Source organism: Grammomys surdaster, unplaced genomic scaffold (genome assembly GCF_004785775.1).
Source record: "Grammomys surdaster isolate TR1022 unplaced genomic scaffold, NIH_TR_1.0 260, whole genome shotgun sequence".
In the NCBI taxonomy this organism is placed as follows: domain Eukaryota; kingdom Metazoa; phylum Chordata; class Mammalia; order Rodentia; family Muridae; genus Grammomys; species Grammomys surdaster.
In genome coordinates this window covers 27,498-50,377 of record NW_021604701.1, presented here as the reverse complement: position 1 = coordinate 50,377, position 22,880 = coordinate 27,498, and the positions used below count along the sequence as shown (strand labels likewise).

The 22,880-nt window shown below is 38.7% G+C and overlaps 1 protein-coding gene across 2 annotated transcripts in view; it reads right to left on the bottom strand.

Annotated features, from left to right (window-relative positions):
* Positions 1–22,880, bottom strand: part of Phka1 (phosphorylase kinase regulatory subunit alpha 1) — a 98,360-nt gene that overhangs the window by 58,144 nt on the left and 17,336 nt on the right. For both annotated transcript variants that reach the window (XM_028775792.1, XM_028775794.1), the window contains exons 8-13: positions 22,567–22,713; positions 15,227–15,280; positions 14,162–14,284; positions 6,487–6,582; positions 5,678–5,785; positions 1,825–1,903 (exon numbers count right to left, since the gene is read on the bottom strand). In XM_028775792.1, coding sequence (XP_028631625.1) covers positions 1,825–1,903; positions 5,678–5,785; positions 6,487–6,582; positions 14,162–14,284; positions 15,227–15,280; positions 22,567–22,713 — 607 coding nt within the window. The remainder of the gene's footprint in view (positions 1–1,824; positions 1,904–5,677; positions 5,786–6,486; positions 6,583–14,161; positions 14,285–15,226; positions 15,281–22,566; positions 22,714–22,880) is intronic.

Sequence of the window (22,880 nt, the reverse complement as noted above, 5' to 3'; positions counted from 1 at the left end):
TACATGGGCCCCTATAGCCTTTATTTAAGTGCTTAATCCTCAGCTGAAGGGAAGGATTAAGAGACATGGCCTCCTCAGAGGAAGTGTCTCAGTAGAGGTAGCAAAAGCCCACATCATTCCCAGTTAGTTCATATTCTCTCTCTCCCTCTCTGTCTCCATCTCTATCTCCTAACTGCAGATAAGGATGGAAGCTCTCAGCTTCTGCTTCAGCATCACGTCTGCTTGCCTGTTCCATTTTATAAGCTGCCTTGGTCGTAGTGTTTTGTCACAGCAAATAGAAAAGTAACTGAGACATGGTACGTAAACTAGAGATATAGAGAAAAGGTACTAGTGTCATGGATATCTAAAAATGTTAAGGATAAAAAATAGTAAACAGCATCTACACCAATGCTGAAGTCTAGTTTTATGACAGAATTTTGGGAGGAGGAGGGCTTTGAGTTGAGCTTCAAAGTCATAAATATATGAATTTAAAAAATAGATCAACAAAACAAGAAGGTTTAACCCTCAGAGGAAAATATGACTTTTTATGGGAGATGAAGAATAATAGTTTCTATAAAACATTTGCTAGTAACAATGAGAAGCAAAGACACCTATATGATCACATAGAGTATCAAGTATAAGAAGATTTAGAAAATAGGTTGATTTTCCATTCAGATTCTATGTGAAATCCAAATGACTAAGAACATCTTACAGAATCTTCATAGTAGGACTTAAACACTATATTGAAGAGTGATGTTGAATGAAAATTCACATCAAGATATCTACTCTCAAAAACAAGAATAATGGAAATATTGAAAGAAACAAGGAAGATAAAAATATCAATACTTTTGAAAGAAGTAAGAAGGATAGGAAAGAGACCAGCTTTCTGTATTTTATGTTTAACACAGAGTTCATTCATTGAAATTCTGAGTAGGATTTTTTTTTGAGACAGGATCTCTTCGATAGTTTGAATGAAAATGGCTCCCATAGGCTCATAAGGCATGGTATTATTTGATAGGATTTGGATGTTCGGCCTTGCTGGAGTAGGTGTGGCCTGGTTGGAGGAAGTGTGTCACTGGAGGTGGGCTTGGAGGTTTCAGAAGCTTAAGCCAGATGCAGTCTCTCTCCTCTTCCTGCTGCCTGCTGATCTGGATGTAGAACTCCGAGCTACCTCTGTAGCTTCCTGTCTGACTGCACACTGCCATGCTTCCCATCATGACAATAATGGACTAAACCTCTGAAGTGTAAGCCAGCCCTAATTAAATGTTGTCCTTTATGAGAATTGCCTTGGCCACGGTGTCTCTTCACAGCAATAGAAACCCTAATACAGTCTCACTGTGTATCCTTGGCTAGCCTCGAACTCCTGATATAGAAGAAGCTAGGATTGAATTCAGTGATCTGCCTGCCTCTGGTTCACCACTGCTGGGATTAAACACATATACTATTTCACACAGCCAAAGACTTGGATTCTTAATGTTTAGGGAACTCAGTTCAGTGTTTTGCATACTGTAGATACATTCACATTTAAGTTGATTCTTAATGGAAAATTTTAAGACTTATTCCTTAGTAAGATAATGATTAGAAGCAAATGTACTATGAAGGATGCAGGCCTAACAGCCTAATGCAGAAAGGATGTAAAGGCATAGGAGGTTATGAAAAGAAAGGAATACTAGTGGAAAAAGCACAGAAAATGTGGTTAAAAAGAATCTAATTTATTATTAACAGTAATTTTGAAGCCAAACTAAACCAAATTTGTTACAGACTTGAAGCCTAACACAAAGCCCTCAAATCTCTACCTAATCAGACCTTTAATATAATATTTCTGTTGCTAAGAGTAATACATACCTTGAACCACCACATCTGGCTTTGGCACAGTAGAAAACCTACGATTCAGGGGATCAATTTCTCCAGGAGCTAAAAATCCCTGAAGAAAACCCATAAAAACAAAATTAATAAGCCTCAAAAAACAAAGCTAGGGGACTGGAGAGATGGCTCTGCAGTTAAGAGCACTGGCTTCTCTTCCATTGTGGGTCAGTGGACTGTGCTACCAGACAGAAAACCTGGTAAGGTAGAGCAGATTCAGAAACTCAGGCAATTCTCATAATTGAGAACAGCAGATGTTTAGTAGGTGTTTAAATATACTCCTGATCAAGTTCCTGTCCTGGCACACATGACCATGACACCCCATTGAGAGAACTGTGACAATCAGTCATACAGAAACAACACCTGAAGTCCTTTCACATGCAGATGAGGCATCCCTAACATCTCAGACCAAGCCAATAGAAAGCATCTGCTTCTAGGTCCCAACCCATCCCCATAGGTTTATAATGTCCTATCCGCAAGGAACAAAGTGCATGAGTTATTTCACCAAAGATCGTCTGAGAGTGTCTGTCTTATGGGGCTGTAACACTCTAGGGAAGAGTTTTTTCTCCCAAAGCTGGACCTCACCTGGCCCAACCAGCTGGGTGGGTATGTGAGCCTGACCTCGGCCACTTCCTCCTTGATGACCCCGACCTTGGCCCCTAGCTGTCTGCTGTACCCCACCATCTGCCACTGACTCCAGGGAAGCGGTGGTCGCAGAAGAAGCCCAGCAGCCCACCTTGCTCTGGCTTCCTCGCAGAGAGTTGTAATCCTTTGGCTACTTTGGCTGGGTCAGAGCCCCCCAGATCCCCTCAGAGAGCGCCTTGTATGCAGACTGGCATTCCAGAAGACCCGAGTTCTATTCCCAGAACCAACCTGGAAGCTTACAGCTGTCTAATACCAATTTTAGGTAAGTTGATATCTCTTTTCCCTCCACAGGCACTGTACACATATGGTGTGTAGTATCAAAGCATCCTTACATATAAAATAAGTAAATAAAAAAGATAATAAAATAACATTTAAAAATAATATTTTTTTAAAAGTAAAGTTAGTATTTTAGGGGGGAATTACAGAAAGAAGATAAACATTTGCCCTGTATAAAAATGCTTGAAATCCCAGAACCCATTTCCAAATTAATTTTGTCTGGTTTATATTTAGTGGGTGCCACAAATGCTTATTTTTTGGAAGAAAAGTAGGTTATAAAATTATAAATAAATAGAAATTTTCTGGTTATTCCACTACCTTCTCTGAATATATTTATATAGTATGACACACAACTGAGCAAAAAATTAATGTCTTAAAAAAGAAAGAAACGGGGAAAATGGGGTGGGAAGATTTAACTGGAAAGGGAGAAGGATGGCAAAGGGATAAATAATACTAAGGATGTTTGGAAAAGCCACAGGGAAACATTTTATTTAAGCATGTAGTGTGTGTGTGTGTGTGTGTGTGTGTGTGAGAGAGAGAGAGAGAGAGAGAGAGAGAGAGAGAGAGAACAGTATAAAGAGAGAGAGAGAGAGAACAGTATAAATGTAGGCTACTGCCATCTTCCTTGGTTGTCTCACATAACTATCTAATAGCTGAAGACACCATATCTTTAGACACAGAACTTGAAGGAATTAAACTAAAAACGACCAGAAAACCTCTCACCTGGTCATTAGACTTCTAATGACCAAAAGTGCTAAGCACGCTGCCAAGGGAGAAAAGCAATCAACAGTCCTGGTCAGTTGTGAAACCTATGAACCACAACTATGACCAGTATGGCAAGTTATCCCCAACGGTCCAATAGGTGTACTTATCTCATAGAGGCAACCACCGATTGTCTAGTTGGACTGCTCAATAGGAGGGAACTCATGCCTGATACTGGAGACCTAGTCAATTACCCTTGGCTGTTGGTGTCATGAAACTTAGAGGAGAACCTACTACTGCCACTTTCCTGAACCAGTTTTAATTCCTAACTGAATTCTAAGTACCCATCCTTATACACACAGGTACATGTAGCTTTCACCCCTCATTAAAGAAGCTTCTTTTTGCAGCAGATAGAGACCATTACAGAAAACCACAAGTGGTTAAAATGCAGAGAACAAATGACTTTGGGGTGCCCAATCCCTATCAACACATCTACAATGCCCCTATACCTAAGGCTCAGGGAACATAATGGAAGAGCAAGTAGAAGGATTTTAAGAGCTAGGGCACCAGGACATCTGCTGCAATATATTGTATTTTCTGTATATGACAGGGAAGCTGTATGCATGAAATTAAAAAAAAACCACTGTCACCTAAGTAAGACCTGCATAATGACCACCAATAGACATGGCAACACGCATGGGGAAAATCTCAGGGACTCTAGACAAAGATCTATAGGCAATTAATGGCTGCTGAGACAGGGAGAACCAGTCTTCTCCAGGAATGAACCCCCTGACAGGTTATCCAATCCCAAGTGGTCAGTCCTAAATATCCATATAAGCAACAGTAAATGGACTTGGCAGGCTCTGTATGTGAAAGGGAGCAAGAGGTGAAAACAATATAAATGCAGCACACATGCATGCAATTCTCAAAATATATTAAATTTAAAAATTGATAATGAACATTGTTTGCTTGTTTGTCCATGTGTCTGCTGTGCTCTTTGACTAGAAGAAATCTTTTTACTTAATTTCCATATGTTGTGAAATAAGATGAACTCACCCATCTTTCCCCTTAATAATACTGAATCCTTCCTTTTCGTCCCATTTCATTTATTATAGAACAAGAAAGTTACTGGACAAGGATTACTTTGAAGCATTATGCCCATTATTGCTAGATCCAAGCTCATGTCAATTAAAGATTATCAAACAGCCATGGCCACAGAAAACAAAACAGAAAACACAGCTGTAGAAGATAAATGGCCATATAAACATATAAGACTCTTACTCAGAGATGCCAGCTAAGTTCCAAACTAGATTCTCCAAGAACTTGGAATTCTCACATCAAAACAACCATGTTAGGTGTGATGGAACACACTTGTAATCCCAGAACTCAGGAAACAGACACAGAAGGATCACTGCAAGTTCAAGGCCAGCTTGGTCTATGTAGCAAGTTCAAGACCAGCTACTGCTACATAGCAAGACATTGTCTTTTAAAAATAACCAACAGTGTTGAAAATAGGGACTAGAAAGGACTAGAAAACTTTTTAGGAGAAATATCCTTCTATGTAGGCTCAAAATGCTGTGCCCCCCCAAAAAAACTGAATACAAAAATAGTGCCTCATTAAGAGTTGTCTTTTTTTTTTCTAAAGAGCTGTCTTAACAGAATTTGATATAAAGAACACTTAGGGAGCGCTTTACCAAAAAGTAAAAAACAAAAACAAAAAACACAACAAGAACAACAAAAACCCATTACCTAATGAAACTGAAAGACCATAGTCAAAGTGCCCCAAATGATTACTTAATTCAATTAAGGAATGAAATCTTATGGTGCTTAGGAAGGTTGGCATTTAATCCATCACCAGTAATCACTAAGCCTAACTGGATTGTTTAGTCACCAGGCAAGACACCGAAAGGGTTTTGAAAGGGAAAGATTTGCAACTTGACTCCTGAACAGCACCCAGTATAATGCCCAAGTAGGAAGCTATGGGCAGCAGAATAGATAGTTGCCAGGTAGCAAGAGATTTTTGTCAAGCAATGGGCATATCCCCATGCTGAAGAGCTAGAGGAAACGCTGTAATTAAGTTAAAGTATAAAAGGATGAAGAAATCCTTTGAATTTAGTGAGTTCATTGCAAATCTGATTATTATGGTGACTATGGTAAACAAACAAACAAATAAACAAACAAAAGGTGGGATAGCTTTGAAGTCTTCCCTTACCTCTGCCATCAAGCTCCCTAAGATGTATAGAGACTGACCCCACATGTGAGGCAATTTCCCCATAGGGACTCGATCCACAGTGTGAGGATTTTGATATTCTTCATCAACCTAAATGATGAAATAAAGAGGTCAAATGAGAGGCAATACTAGAAAGCTTAAGACACTAGATGATAAAAGAGAGGAATCTAGATTGTGATTTATAGTCTATAGGAAATGGATTGAAAAGCTAAGTAGGACAGTGCTCAAGCTAGAATATGTGAATCGATCACCCACGAATCTTATGAAAATGCAGACTGAATATGTGTGGTAGGAGTGGATGAAACCTACCCATAATAAATTCTCAGGTGACACTGGATGCTGATAGCAACTTATTCTCCAAATCCCCACCAGAATGTAAAACTGTATCTCTACCATGTCGAATTCTCCTTTACAATGGCAAACAAAGACAGCATCTGTTTCATTTTTCTAAGTCTGATTTACACCGGCCATGTCAGATTACTGGCTCCAGAAGATAACAAGCTGACATAGGACATCACTCTGGCTCTACCCACTGGTCTCTACCTCATTCTCAGAACTGCTATCTGCTTTTATTCACATCTCATTGTACAACAGCACCATAATTGACACTGCTTTAACGATTTATTTCTGAAGGAATAAAATCATACTTTTGTTTTCCTACTCTTAGAACTAAAACTTTATAAAATTAAAGTCACAAGATACAAAGTCACAAACACTATGTGACTTAGATAAGTCAGTATCATAGAAATATGGATCCTTTCCTGTCAATGGTCCAGCACGATCCAACTTACCCTGTCAGGAGGAACACTATACAGCTCTGGAAGAAGTGGGACTCCATTTTTGCCCTTGATGAGGACCCCATCAAGAGCCTCTCTATATTCTTGAACCTGCAGAGAAAGGAAAAGTAGAAAACCAAAATTTTAGAGATTTTATATGGGAATCATAGCAGAAGGATACAGCCAAAGAAAGCACTATTACCACAGAGCTCGGTTAAGAGTAAAAAGGAGAGGAAACGGGGAACGGTACTGTGTCAACTTGACATACACTAGAATAGCTGAGAGGAGGGAGCCTCAGTGGAAAAAAATGCCTCCATAAGATTAGGCTATAGGCAAGCCTGTAAAGCACTTTCTTAGTCAGTGATTGACAGGGGAAAGCCCAACCCATTGCAGGTGGTGCCATCCCTAGGGTGGTGGTCCTGGGTAAAGGGCTTTTTAACAGGTTCAAGCATTGCAACCATGACACTGGCAGGTCTTGCCTTCCCCTTTCCATCTCTCTTACTAAACTGTTAGATTACTTTCCTAAAGCTAGCCCCCATTCCCTTATTTAGCCACTGACTCATTCCTGAGACTGATCACCAAGGTCTAGTATCAAAATGACAAGGTCCAACAATCAAATTTTATTATTTGGCTATACTAGCTAACATGTCAAATCAGGGCACACCAACTCATCCTAACACAGACTTCCCCTTTTCTCTCTTTATAAACCACTCCTGCAGAAACACTGCTCCTTTGTGCTAAAAATTTGGTGTCTGGGTGTGTTCTTTCCTGACTCCAAGACACCTTACACTGGTTCTATGAGAAAACAGGCTGAGCAAGCCATGAGGAGCAAGCCAGTAAGCAGTACTCCTCTATGGCCTCTACATCAGCTCCTGCCTCCAGGTTCCTTAATGGGTTTGAGTTCCTGCCTTGGCTTCCCTTGATACACTGTGATTCAGGATACAAAAACAAATAAACCCTTTCCTCCCCAAGTTCCATTAGTCATGGTGTTTTGTCACAGCAGTAGCATCCTAATTAAGGCAGGTACTCATTAAATGTATCACGGAAATTTTGCATATTTTAATGCACTTAATTTGAGTTTCATCATAGTAGGTGTGGGTAATTGAAGTCCTTTAACATAAAGATTAGGTTCAAAGAGGTTCCAAACTTGTAGTTTACTAATAAGCACTTAGTTTACAAAGGATTTTTTAATTAAAAATTTAATGGTACATTTTTATTTTTTATGTGTATTGGTGGTTTGCTTGCATGTATGTCTGTGTGAGGGTGTCAGATCTCCCGGAACTGGAGTTACAGACAATTGTGAGCTGCCATGTGGGTGCTGGGAATTGAACCTGGGGCCTCTGGAAGAGCAGCCATCTCTCTAGACCCCTGACTTTTGTTTGTAAACATGTATTGTTTTAAAGAGGCTATCAACTTGAGAGTAGGTGGATAAGGTTTGAGAGACAGAAGCTGGGAGGGGTTTGAGGAAGTAAAGGATGTGAGGAAAGTGGTGCAATTCTATTTCAATTAAAAATATTTTTAAATGATGCTTTTTGGTTTTTGTATTTGTATTTGTTTGCTTTTGTATTTGTTTTCTTTTGTATTTAAAACAGGGTCACACTATGTAGCTCTGACTGTCCTGGAACTCGTGCTGTAGACCAGGCTTGCTGCAAACTCGCTGAGATCTGCTTCTGCCTCCCATATGCTAGGATTAAAGACACGTGCCATTATGCAGTATGATTAAGAGCACCAGTTCTTAATTTGGCTCTTATTTTATTTCTTTTTAAGTTTTATTTTTTATTTATGCATGTACACATCTGTGTGTGTGTTTACATGTATGTGCACGTGTGTGTGTGTGTGTGTGTGTGCCTGCTGAGGCCTAGCATTCCTTGGAACTGGAGTTGCCACTGGTTCTGGGCTGTCTGATGAGGGTGCTGGAATCTGAACTTTGGTCTTCTGCAAGAGCAGCAAATGTTTATAACCACTGACAAATCTCTCCAGACCATTGACTAAGATTTTACGATGACATTTTTATGAATTACTTTTATTAATTAGTATATAAAATAATGGTTTTTATAATGACATTTCATATGTATACATCATTATACTTTGCTCACACATACCTTCCCATTACCCTTGTCATATCTCCTCTCTAGATTTGGCTGTTGTTACAGTCAGGTTTATGGTATTTACTTAACATTTTGCTGAAACACAATAATACATTAAACTATAATGAAGGGAAGGGTCAGGATACAGCTCAGTGGGCCTAGCATATACATATACAAGGCCTTGAGCTCATAAGAAGTAAAAAAACAAACAAACACACACACACACACACACAAAACAAAAACAATTTATGCCTATAATTTATGGCAGAAAACATAGTACATAGTTCTTTAACACAACAGCTTCATCCCAGCTGTTCATGGTATAAATAGGATATTGATAAAGTCACAAATGTGTTTAATAGATTGGGGTACAGTTTGAGTATTGTGGAGGGGTTCCTGGAGGCTTTAAGACAGGCAGCAAAAAATGATCAGGGTGAGTGAGGTAAGAATGAAACTAGGATTAGCCCTATTTTGGTAACCAGTCCTGGGTCAGGACTTCTCAAGTCTGACCCAGATAATTTTACTTAAGCTGTATTTAAATACAGCCCAATTTTGGAAAAATTCAAATGGTAGTTAACTCAGCCCTGTGAGTACAATAAAGCTTAAAGATGGCTTCTTCTTGACTTCAGAAACAATGCCCAAGATAAGGGTCTAAAGAGAGTAATGGAGATGAATGTAATACAACACAGAAGTCATGGAGGCTGTTATAAATTACAAGTGACATCTCTTGCAGTGATGAGTTTTATGGCCTAGAAGTAATGCTCAAGGTTTTAGGAGTCTGGGATAAACAAACATAATATTCTGGGTGATACGAGAGGAGCCTGGCTCAACAGGTAGCAAAGGATTACCAGGCTGTAAACTATATTTTCCCCCAGCACTCTGGGAGAACAGCCAAATATCTTCTCCCTTAGGAGATACCAGCTGAGTGTTTAACTTTTCTTGGCTTCTCTAGTGCTGGTGCTTATCTTTCGAATCAACTTCAACTGGAGGGGCAGCCTGGGGTTACAAGATTACTACCGTTACCTTTCCCAGTAGCCGCACAAGGTCTTCGATATCAAAATCTCCAGTGCTTCAATTGCAGTAAATTTTGTCATTTGAAAAGGAATTGTAATCAAGCTGCTTAAGTCTCAGAGCTCAAAATGGCCTGTGTGTTAACTCTGAGAAATAGAGTACTTTGTGCCAGAGACACTAATGAGCCCTTTCTGGGAGCAATGGGTTCTCACTAAGAAATCTGAGGCTTCCCAGGGTTGGTAGATGCTGTGGTAAGGGGTGCCATTGAACAAGTGAGTGCAGGGACAGAAGGGATATACTATACAATCTTTTGCTATCAGTCTTTGGGGCCCTAGCTTGAGGCTCAGCAGCAAGAAGTACAGTATGATAGGATAAAAGGTAGATTATTGAATCTACTACTCTTAAGTGTTTTAATTGGCATGGATTATTGTATTATTGTTAGAAATTTAAGCTTATTTTGTTCAACTCTTGCTTAATGTAGTGTACATACGCAATTCATTTTAAAATGTAACAAAGTTCTAGTCTTATGAAAGCTACTATTGAAAATTGTTTAGGATAATTAGAAATGCAAAAGTTAGGAAGTATTTAGTCACCTATAAATAATCTTACTTTGTTGTTTTGTTAGGTACTAGTTTAGTTAATTACAGAAATAAGCTTTAATAGATAGTAAATGGCTAGAAACAATGTTTGGCTATTAAGATATACTGGGATAGATAGGTGGTCTGCAAACACTTCAGAGATCTAGAGAATATGGCATTTAAGTTGGTTTAATAAGAAAAGGCTTTTCTCACAAAGAGACAAATCTGCTCCTGGCAGCACCCCCAATCCACTTCCAAGAAGATGCTGGGCACCAAAGAACTTCTACAGTTTTGGAAGCTGCTTACTCTGAACTTCCTGTTTAAGATTTTATCTTTCTCATGTCTCTGATGGAGTTGAAGACTATATAGTTATAGTCTTACAGCCTTCCTTATTAAAGATTAAAGACATAAAGGGTTAGGTTGTTTAGAATATAAGGAAATGCTTCAGAGTTTTAAAAGATGTTTATAGTTTGATAGAAGAAATTATGAAAGTGATTTAGATACAAAACTTTGGACTTATCAGGATTGGATAGTTAGTGGAGTACTTTCTCCAAGATTGCCAAATACATATGGACTGGGCATTGTAAATGCAATTCTTACTTGATAGTTCTCATAATTGTTTATTGTATATAGTATATTGATGTTAGAGAAAAGCCACTTTCTCTAACTAAAAGGGGAAAATGTAATGAGAGTTTAGTTTTTGATTTTTTTAAGAACCTGGTTATAGTACGTGAATATGATATTTTAATCCCAGGTGTGGGAGAAGCAGCTGACTCACAGGTGATTATGATTTGCCTCATGCACTAGCCTCAGCATGGTTTTGCCAGCTGCAGATAGTTTACGTTTGGAATTCTGGGAACTCTTCAGAGGGTATAAATACCAGAGCCCTGAGCTGGACTGGGACACTCCGAGGCAGGTGCTGCTCTTGGTTGCTGTTGTTGCAGTTTGTCAAATGCTCATGAACAAAGAGAACAGAACAAGTTGGAGATATCCTGACTACAAAGATTGGACTTGCCCTAATGAACTTAATACCCTTAATCAGCAGAAAGTAGTCTAAAGAGATCTATGTTCCCTTTCTCCTCTAACCTTCTTTTTCTCCTGTCAGGAGCCATCTAGGATAGGCTAAGGCTAGCAGGTGAGTTTCCTGAAGGTGGCCCACATTTTGCATGGCCTACTTCTTGCTATCGATATGCCTTTACTATCATTATTACATAGCCTAAGGATTCCTGGGTATCAGCCCACCCTATAGAACAGATTTCCTGAAGATCAACATAAAAATCAACTTTCATGAATTAATGCTGTTTAGATGAATTAATGCTTTAATAGAATTCTGATTTGATTCAAATAATTTTAGGAAGAAAAGTTTAAGAGATGGTTTTAATTTCTTTGTCAAAAAAGATATAATAAAGTTAGAATCAAGAATACAATATGGCCACTCCTCAATAGTAAGTAAAGGCTGCATAATAAAGAATACAATGAACTTTCACAACTACACTAAAAAGAGAAATGGGCTTTGGACAAATTTGTAATCAAGAAAAAAACATTCTATGTCATAGGCAAGGACGAAGCCACAGGTGTTTACCATGATAAAGTGAGGCCATGTGAGACTGTTGCTTGGAACTTATGATATATATTGAAACACTGCTTTGTACTGACTATCAATATCCTTCTATAACCCTCCTTTTGTGTAACAGTTTATCTATGAGGTAATTTTCTAAAGAACTTTTGTCTGAGAAGGTATAAAAAGGCCAGAGAGAAGAAATAAGGTGGTAGTTTTGGGGGCTCTGCCCCATCCATTCAAATGTATATATGTATATGTCTGTTCAACTATATGTATGTATTTACGTATATGTAAGTAAGTATGAAGCTGATATAGTTGGGCCCAACCAGAATGTGTGCATCTGTGTCTGTGTGTATTGCCTATGTAAAAGATTTTCTTTTTTCTTCTCATTTCTTCCTGGTTCATGAAGAGTTATACAAGTCTAAGCCTCTTGCCAGGCCAGAGAGAGGCCCTTAAGCAGCAGAGATAGAGTAAGAAAGCAGGAATAATAAGAGAGTTACAGAGTAAAAACCAGCACTTATGAAAGCACAAATAGTAAGAAACTAGTGCTTATTGAAGCACAAACAGTAAGAGAGTTACAGAGTAAGAAACCTCTTATTAGCACAAAACAGTAAGAACGAGTTAAGTTTCCAGAGCCCATCAGCTTCTGGTCCCCAAAACAGTAAGAGAGAGTTACAAGGCCATCTAGATCATTAGTCTTTGGCCTTTGTCTAACTCTGTGTTCGTCTTAGCTCATGCCCCAGGAGGAGTAGGCCTCTGAAACTCTCTTACCTAGTGTTGGGGGTTTGGAAGGGAGGTAGAGGTATCAAAAAAGTATTTTTAATAAAAGGGCTCCAACAATTATCTGTGTGGACAAGGACCTTTTTGCCCTCTGCAGTGTATAACATAAATTTCATGTTTGCTTATGAGCAATTTTTTTTCCTAAGAACATACTCTGTTAAACCAAATTGTCTAAAATTACAGACATGCACACACCTAAGGAGGCCAATGAACTATAGTTTCAGTGTTCCATAAGACCTTTCTTTAGATAAATCCTAACTTATAAGCTACAAGCCTCTGAACAGCTGCCCTGGTTACAAGCTGTGTACCTTCCTCTCTAACTGACCCCCTTTTCTCTTGGCCCATTCTAACCTTTTTCTCCTACTTTGTGTTTTCCCCTCTGATTCCTATCATTTACTTTATTTTATTTTATTTTATTTTATTTTATTTCTCTTTTGTTTTCTTCCTCTTACATACAGGCAGAGGGCCAGCCAGGTAAACTAGTAGGAAGAAGGGAAAACATTTCTACAAGAAAAATTCAGGTCTTCTTCATGGTAAATCCATCAGGCCTACTGTTACACTTAAGTATTTGAACAAAAAAATTTATTTATTGAGACAAGGTCTTACTATATAGTCTTGGTTCGCCTAAAACTGGCTATAGCAAGCTGGCTTCAGACTCAGAGATCCACACACCTCTTTCTAGTTCTGTGATTAAAGGAGTATACCACTACACTTCCAGCCATGCAAAAATTTTAGTGCTGTGCTCCTTATCCCATTTTCCAATTCTGTAGTTTTTTAAATTTCTTGAATATCCATTGCATGGTTATTTTTTAAGGGATGATGATTCTTTATAGTAGAACTGACTGGATTTTGAACTTACACCATATCTTTATTTGTGAATACTCAAAAATTTTGGGAAATATCTTTTTAAAAGACTTATTTATTTTATTTTATGTATATGAGTATTTTGCCTGCATATATGCATATGAACAACATGGGTACCTGCTACTCCACAGAGGTTAGAAGAAGGCTTTGGATCCATCCCCTGGAACTGGAGTTAATAGTTGATTGTGAGCTGCCATGTAAGTGCTAAGAATTGAACCCAGGTCCTCTGGACAAGTGACAAGTGCTATTAACCATCTCTGTATCACCCAGGGATATCTTTTTTTAGAAATATTATTTGAGATGATCTTGCTATGTAACCTACACTGGTTTCAAAGTCATAAACTGCCTGCCCTAGCCTCTGAGTTCTAAGATTACAAACATGTGACACTACACTAAAAATTCATTTTAATATATAAATTTGTGGAGTACGGTGTAATGTATATGTACACACACACTCACACACACACACACTCACACACACACACAACATGTAATGATGAAATCAGTGTAACTATTTTAACATCCTTACTTGATAATTTTTAAAGAAAATTTTTTCCACACCTATAGAGACAGTGAAACTGAAGAATTTGATGACAACACTTGGATTACTCAATGGTCAGGATTTAAGAAAAAAACAATCTGAGTCTCCCAACTCTTAATTCACTCCTATCGGCTATAAATCTCTAGGAGACAACTCCATCTCTTCCCTAGTAGAAAGACTCCCATTTAGCCAGTAAAAACAGATACAGTCATTAATCAAAAGAAAATACAAGAGCAGCTTGCTAAGGGCTCTTCTCCCAGCTCATTACCTGTTCTATGTTGCCACTGAAGATCCCATCAAGGATAAAGTATGTCCAGAACAATGGCCATTCGCATTCAATGTTTTCAAATAGCTTCAGCTCAGCTGGTTCATAATATAGGCGATTGGGGTCCTGAACAAAAATAGACAAAGTCTGTTCCGTCACTCAGAGATTAGATGTATATCCTTAGTTTAGAAGTATTATAATAGGAGTTTTACCGCAGACCATTTGTTTCAAAGACAGCATCAGGAAAGGCAGTAAGCACATACTTATAACTCCCTCTGCCCCCAGCAAGTACTCTATGAAGAACCTTCCAACTACTGGTTTGGGGATAAAAAGGACCATTGCCCTGATTAACTAATTTCTAATTAAGTAGAACCACATCCTCAAACATGTACATCTATCAATCCCCCACCAACATGGAGAGCAGCAGCAGCAGCAGCAGCAGCAATATTCTTTCAAGCAAGAAGAGTGTTACATGTTCTTCCACAAAGCTACATTCAGGATTCAATGAGGCCATTAGAGTAGAGACTGAATCTCTGGCTTTGTCAGAAGGAGAGAGACCAGAAGAGGCACACTAATGCTTTCTGTCTCTTGCCATGATGTACTTGAGGTAATCATCAGATGTGGATCCTTTCATTTTGTATCTACAGACGTGTGACCCCAAGTACACCATTTTACAACTCAGTCTGTGGTACTTTGTCATTGACAACAGAAAATGGACTATGACAGGCTGTCGTAAAGATGTACTAATTGAAAGATGCATTTCCCTTTGTATTGATTAAATACTGGAGTGGGGGTTGGAGATTATGCAAATACTGTTTGTGTTTAAAACTTGTGCCCACATTAACCAACTGAAAGACTGCCTTTCCTTTTAATACTTTTTTGACATTTACTGTTAATTTATTTACCATCAATGTCAGAGCTTGGCAGCAAAGCCCAACAAATACAGCAAACATCACTTATTTAATGATCTGCAAAAATTCCACCAGTGAGGTAACTGTTATCTCTGAATAAGGCTACAAAGAGTAAGAACAATTCTGCCCTATTTCAGTGTGGTGAAAAGAAACATACCTCTTTAGGAGTTTTATATCCATCTCGCAGAAAACGGCAGCAACCATAACGACCCTGGGGACACAGAGAAAAAGGCCCTGAAGCGTGTACATCTGTATAACTGTATAACTAAGAAGAAATATCCTCTAACATCTATATGTATCAACCTCTCACAAATACATAGTACTCAAAGACAGCTCAGCAGCACCAGCGATGGCCTTTCAAGCAGCACGTGTGTTATAGAGTCTTCCCCAAAGCACTCCTAGCAGTATCTTTTCTGTGGATGTCCACCTTAGGCCAAACCTGCAACAAGCTAATTACGGCACAGTCCACCCCACAGTACATGCAGCTCCTAAGAGACCATATTTTATTTTTTAAAATATATTTAAAAATTTTAGATGACTTTCAGTTTATAAAAGTTATAAACACTAGTCTCTATAACTATCAAATCTCATCTCCTTATATTAACTTATATAACTATAGAATATACACTGGAACTAAAAAAAATAAACCCTTGATATACTGTAGTGAGATTTTTGCATTCTTGAAAAAAACCAGTTAATGTCCTGTGAATACGTTTTTGTTTTAATCCCAGGTGTGGGATATGGGACTGCTTCAGAGTGTCCACAGCAGCTAACTATGATCTCTCATGCTCTGGCAGAAACGTGATTAGCCCAGCTGAAGATAGTTTATGTTAGAATTCTGGGGATTCTTGTGAGAGTATAAAAATGCCAGAGCCCTCAGAGGCTGCCTCTGCCCTCTGCCCTCTGCCCTCTGCCCTCTGCCCTCTGCCCTCTGCCCTCTGCCCTCTGCCCTCTGCCCTCTGCCCTCTGGCCTCTGGCCTCTGGCCTCTGACCTCTGCTTCTGCTTCTGCCTCTTTTGCTGGATTGCTGTTTGGCAATATCCTGATGAAGGAGATTTGACTTGCCCCTAGGAAGTCCTAATCAGCAAGAAGTAATCTAAAGAGATCTACACCCCCTTTCCCCTCTAACCTTTTTCACTTACCTAGTGTTGGGGGTTGAAAGGGATTGGGGTGGAAAAAGGGGTAGGAATAAGAACCCAATAAAGTAGCCAAAAAGTACAGTTACAATATACTAATATTAATTAAATTATAAAGCCTATTTAGATTTCACTGGGGTTTCCATCACTGTCCTTTATTATTCTATTCTAGGATCCAATTTAAAATCCCACACTACAGGACTCAGGTGATGTCCCAGTGGGTAATGTGTTTGCTATGCAAGTATAAGAACCTAAGTTCAGATCTCCAGCACCCAGGTGAAAAGCCAGATGTGGTTGGTGGCAGTTCTTATAATCCCAATGCTGGAGAGACAGGAATGGGAGGATTCCTGGGGGTTACTGGCAAGTCTAGCTGAATCAGTGAACTCCAGTTCAGTGAAGAGACTATCTCAAAAATTAAGCTATTGAGGAAGACACCAGCATCAATTTCTGGCCTGTACAGCACACACATGTGCACATACTCATTTACACATATACACATTTAAATAAAAAGAATTCCACATTATATTTAGTTGTCATATCTCCCTCATCTTCTATAATCTATGACAGTTTCACATTCTTTCCTTGCTTTATATAACTTCACACTTTTGGTAGTGTTCATTAGTTAGCTGCCAAATTATCCATTTTGTTTTGTCTGGCTTTTACATAATGAGCCTGAAAATACGTATTAGTGAGAAGAACATTGCAATGGTAATGTGTCCTCGGTGTACTGTTTGAGGGGGCACTTGTCCTATCACTGTTGATATTAAACCTAGTAATTTGTTTAATGTGGTAGCTCTTAGATTTCTTCACTCTAACTTTCCTTCTTGTAACTATATGTATTGTTCTCTGTATAGATTCATAGGTAACTTCATGACTTCTTTGAGTTATAAGTACTTTTTGTTCAAATAGTTTTTACTCTGTGCATTAGGAATCCTTTCCAGTTGGTTTCTGTGGCTCCTTGACACTAACTATCCTCTTTTGTTTAGTATTTAATGATAAAAACATTTGACTGTTTATTACTACTGATAAAATGCACGTGCCTGCTAGTTTTTCATAAACAATGAAATCTCATCTGAATATTTGATGCTGCAGGATGTACAGCATCAGTGTTGTTTTCAGGTTTAACTGATAATTTGATGTTTTATCATCAATACTAAGAAAGTGACTTTGCATAAATACATAGTACAAAATAGCAGAATAATATTTAAGGACATTTCAGAAATTGTTGTAAATTCTTTCCTAATCTAAAACCAAACACATTTCACAATTTTTGAAATCCAAGTCAGTATCTCAAACAGCAATTTTAAAAACAAAATGTTTTAACACAATAGGATTCAAAGGCCTACTCATACATGCTGAGAAATGAAAGTACAAAAATAGTCTTGTTTGCTGTTTGATGGACGTTACAACCTTACTCTGCTCCAGGACTTATGCTCTCAATAGTTCCCAGGACCAAAAACTATACTGTATTTGGCATCAGCGCAATATTTGTTGGTAAAGGAGAGAGAGCGCCAAAAGGAAATAGAAATTGCTTTTTTTCTTCTCATACTCATCAGTAACTAATCTATGACGTGGAAACGTGAGGGTTCTTTGGAAAGTTGGTTGGATGGTGATTTGCTAGGGCAAACACAAGAAGGAACATTTTGTTAAAGTGGACACAGGTGTGAAAGGCTAAGGCAGACTCCTGAAGAAATATTTGGCTGAAGCAGACACAGGAGAGAGAATGTTCTGCTAAAGCAAGCATGTGAAAGGACATGTGATGAAAGATTCTTTGCTAAAGACACACATGTATTGGTCTACCTTCCACTGCGTAGTTGAGCTGCATTTATTGGGACTCCATAGAGAGAAATGCACCAAAAAGCTTCTGGTGGTGTGCTGCAGTTTCTTGCCCCTTCTGTGGATTTGAGCTCATTGAAGGCACGTGCTGAGGCAAGACAAGAACTGTGCTGAGATTAGGCACGTGGAGAACACGTGATTTTTGGAGGGTATAAATAACTCTACACAGAGTGATGGAGGCTGAGCCAGGCCTGCTTATAGCTGTACAATACTTGTGTGTCTTGAGTCTTTGATGTCTTTGTTTCCCTGAGAGAGGCACAACAGAGAAATTCTCCTGGTGTCCCTCCAGTTCTCTCCTGCTGATTCAAACTGAGGCTGAGGCCTGGCTGTCTCTGCTAGGTCATGTCACCGCTGTTGCTAACCTGACTCTACTGAACTGGACTGCTGGTGTATCCAAGAAGTGTTTGTGAGTGGATTGAGCTGCCAGTGCCTGCTAACCTGTGAACTGAACTGCTGATTTCCAGACAACACAGACGGGAGTTGCTCCAAAGAACCTTTCTAAACAGTTCCACTTCCCCCATATCCTTTCTTCTCCACTACCTCTGGCGGGTGGTGGGCTACAAGGGAAATTTAAGAACCATCATTAAAAATAAGATTGAAAAATTAAAGTTACAAATCTATTATATATTCTACTTCTCATTTCATTATATGTTTCCCACAAATGTTATTCCAGAAGGGTAAAGATTGCCCTTTATTTGATTTAATAATGTGTTTTAATACTTTGATAATTAATTTGTTTTACAATTATCTTCGGTAATTTATTTTTAAAATAATTTCTTTCTTTCAGATAGTAATATAAATATACCCCTTCCTGCTCCAAACTCTACCATATACTCCTCCTTGATCTTTTTCAAATTCATGGTCTCTTTTTTCATTAGTCATTGTTACATACATACACACAAACACACACAAATATGTATTCTTAAATATATAAATTCAACCTGCTCAGTCTCTACAGTGTCTCTGTATGTTTTCAGGGCTGAGCACTTGGTATGGTATGCTCTTCCTTAGGGAAGACATCTTCTGTTTTCCACATTCCTTAGTTTCCTGTAGTTCTTTGTATGAGGTAGAGGCCTTGTAGGCTTTCCCTGTGTTTACCTCATATTTAGGCAGACATGTTGGTAAGAATTTATAAGTGTAGCTTCTGATATTCCTAGGAAACACAATTTTAGGGCAAACTCCCTGTTCCTCTGGCTTTGCAATTTTTCAGGTGCACATTTTTTCATACAGTATATTTTGATCATTTTCTTTGCTGTTCACATCCTCCCCACCTCCTGACTACCCACCCAACATCATGTTCTCTAAGAAAGAAAAATAAACAAAAAAGAAAATAAAAATTAAAAAAGCAATAAAATAAAAGGTGCCAAAACAAAGAATCCAAAACTCCATTGTGTGTTGTCCTGGTGTTATAGTCTGACCTCCCTCCCCTCAGCATAGCTGTAGCCATTTCATAGTGTTGCTGTAACAGGCCTGCCAGTCACTGACACAGAGAAGTGACTTGGCTCAAGGACACGCTGACCACATACCTTGTTTTCTTCTGTATGTTCTGAATGTTCTGTATGAGGTTTGCTAATCTTAAGAAATTCCACAAAGCTTTATGTAGGACCCATCAAATCAAAGATCAATATGAACTCTATGTCTACAATGTCTTAAGTCAGAGCTGGCCATCCAGCAGCACTTCCTACACCTACATATGAGCTCACTGTGGTTTTTGTGGCTGACACTGAAGAATGTTACTAAGAAGTCAAAAGTTATGATTATAATACTCATGCTCTGTTATCTCAATATTCTGATTCCCCTGTTCACCACCTATCCACCACCCCCTCCCCTTACTCAGGATCAATCAGTTTAAAGGTTAGCTAATGATACTTTGCCTAGGAAGCCAACTGCTCCCCTCCTTGCCCTTTAAACTTTTGAATGTGATTTCTCCTATAAAAAGTCTACTCTGAGCTCAGACGAATACTACAATTAGGCTCCCAAGTCCTTTTTGGAGTCCTGCAAGTCCAGGTTTATGGTGTGTGTTCAATAAACTATTCTTACTTAACTGAGATCAATGTTTATTTAGTTTAAGTGACAATTCCTAAACCCCAACACTAGTATGGGACCTTGCCTTGGAGTGTGATTAAGATACCTGCTGTCATTCCATTGGAAAAAACTGATTGTCCCTTTCCTAGCGGATATCAACTGCAAATAGCTTATTGTTTAAGGACAGTGTACTGTCTGGCTTTGTGTGTCATCTTGATACAAGCTAGAGTCATAAGAGAGGAAGGAGCCTCAGTTGAGGAAATGCCTCCATGAGATCCAACTGTAAGGCATTTTCTCAATTAATGATCAATAAGAGAGGGACCAGCCCATGTGGGTGGTGCCATCCCTGAGCTGGTGGAGTCCTGGGCTCTATAAGAAAGCAAGCTGAACAAGCCAGTAAGCAGTACTCCTCCATGGCCTCTATATCAGCTCCTGCCTCCAGGTTCCTGTCCCACTTGAGTTCCTGTCCTGAATTCCTTCAGTGATGGACACAGCTTTGGAAGTGTAAGCCAAATAAACCCTTTTCTCCCCAACTTGCTTTTGGGGCATGGTATTTGTCATAGCAATAGAAACCATAACCATGAAGGATGGGACTCTGTGTCTACTTTTTCTTCTCCATGCTAGGATTTTGTCTGGTTTGAACCCGTGCAGGTCTTGTGTATGCTGTCACATTTTCTATTCACGTGTGTATCAGTCCTATCATGTCTGGATGCGCTGTTTCCTTTGAGTCATTCATCATCTCTGGCTCCTAAACTCTTTTTGTTCCCTAAACTCTTTCTGTGTCCTCTTCCACATAGATTCTTGGGCCATGAGATTAGGGCTTTGACAAAGGCATCCCATTTAGGGCTGAATGATACAAAGGCTCTCACTCTCTGCACATTGTTCAGTTATGGGTCTCTGTGTTAGTTGACATCTACAGTAAGAAGAAACTTGACATTAAGCATCTTCTTTTGGGGTGCTCTGACTCTCTATGTAGCTCTGGCTGTCCAAGAACTAACTCTGCAGGCTGCTGTTGAATTAATGAGATCTGCCTGCCTCTGCATCTCAGATGCTGGGATTAAAGACTTCTGCCACCAAGCCTAGCCACCTCCACACCCTTTTGAAGTTTTTACTTTCTAAAATTTTAAGATGTTTCAAGATCCTTTGTATCAACTCTAGTTTGATCCTCAAATCAACCATTTAACAAGGATTCCTGACTTAATTCTTCAAGACTGTTATTTAAAAACCAAAATGTGGACAACCTCAACACATAGATAGGCATGCATCCCTATACCCTCTCTACCCCCACCCTCACCTTTACAACAATAGCACCTACTTTCATCCAGCATAGGAGTTCATTCTTGCTTTCCCCATGTTGTATTTAGAACTTCTTCAGCAGTGATAAAACCTAATGTACATACTATACATTTATTTGTTCAACCCTTTTGAGAAACAATTTCATCAACTAGAGCAGAAGTTTGCCAACTTCACATTAAAGGAACAGAGAACAAACACTTAAGGTTTTTCAGGCCACACAGCCTCCATTAAAACTACTCAGCTTTGTAATAAATGATATAGAAACACAGCTGGGTTAATAAAAGCATACTTATAGTTTTCTGACCCATGAACTAGAGTTCCGTGTTTGTATATGGTTAATTTTCTCTTGGGTTTACAGTATCCAGTCAAAAAAAAAGTTTTCCAAAATTTAAGTCATTTTTTTCTTACCCTTTTCAGCATGGTTATGCTAATCATTTGTAATACATTTAAGAGTCAATTTCTAGTCTGCATTTCAGTTTTCTTACCACATCATTTTTGACCATTTAAACTTACTTGTTGTGGCATACAATTTCATGAGATTGGGCAAACTCAGTTATCTATGAGGGCAACTGTCACACCATGCTCAAAATTCTCCAGAGCTATATCTTTATTGATAATTTTCCCTCTAACTTTTTAATCACCAATTGTTTTCTTCCCTTTGTTTTTTCCCTTTTCAGAGTGTCACATAAGTAGAATTGTGTAGTATGTACAGCCTCTGTGAACTATTTCTTAGCTCTTAAGCAAAATATACTTGATCATTCATACTCAGAGCTCACTAGCTTGTTCTCTCTCACTGCTCAGTAATATTCAAGGGGATATAGTAAAATTAACTTGTTTCTCAGCTGAAGATTGTTCCCAGATTTTTGCAATTATGGCTGAAGCTTCTATAGATATTTGTGAAGTCTTGTGTAAGTATATACTATCATTTTTGGGAAGATACTGAGGAGTAAGGATGCTTGTTGGATCACATGTTACAGATATGTTTAAATTCCTAAGAATATACCAACTGATTTCCTAAGTGGATGTACTATTTCCAACAGTAATCACTGCAGAAGCTTTTGAGAGTTTTGTGAAAAACTACTTACAAAAGTGTAACCTAGGACTAGGAAAGGTTCCTGGCATAAGTTATACTCAAGGGCCCTAAAAGCACTAATCTCCCTTTAAAGTCACAGCCCTAAAGAGAAGAAAGCCACAGGTGGACATACCTGGAGCTTGGTGATAATCTCCTGTTTGGTGAGTTCCACCAAATGGCTGTCCTCTACAGCAAAGGCTGGGAAAGAGATCACTGAGAGCAGACTGGCATCAACTTCTTTGGATGTTGAAGCCCTGGGCAGTAGTGAATTCAGGATCGACTAAGAGAAAGGGAGCAAAATAGGGCTTATTACTAAATGCCTTGGTTGCAAAGTGAAACTAAGAACTTTGGTTCCAAATGATTTATGTGGAACAAAAGCTATCAGAAGAATAACCCAAACTTTATTAAATAGTGAGACTCTTAAATAAATAGCTTGTTTCATATGGC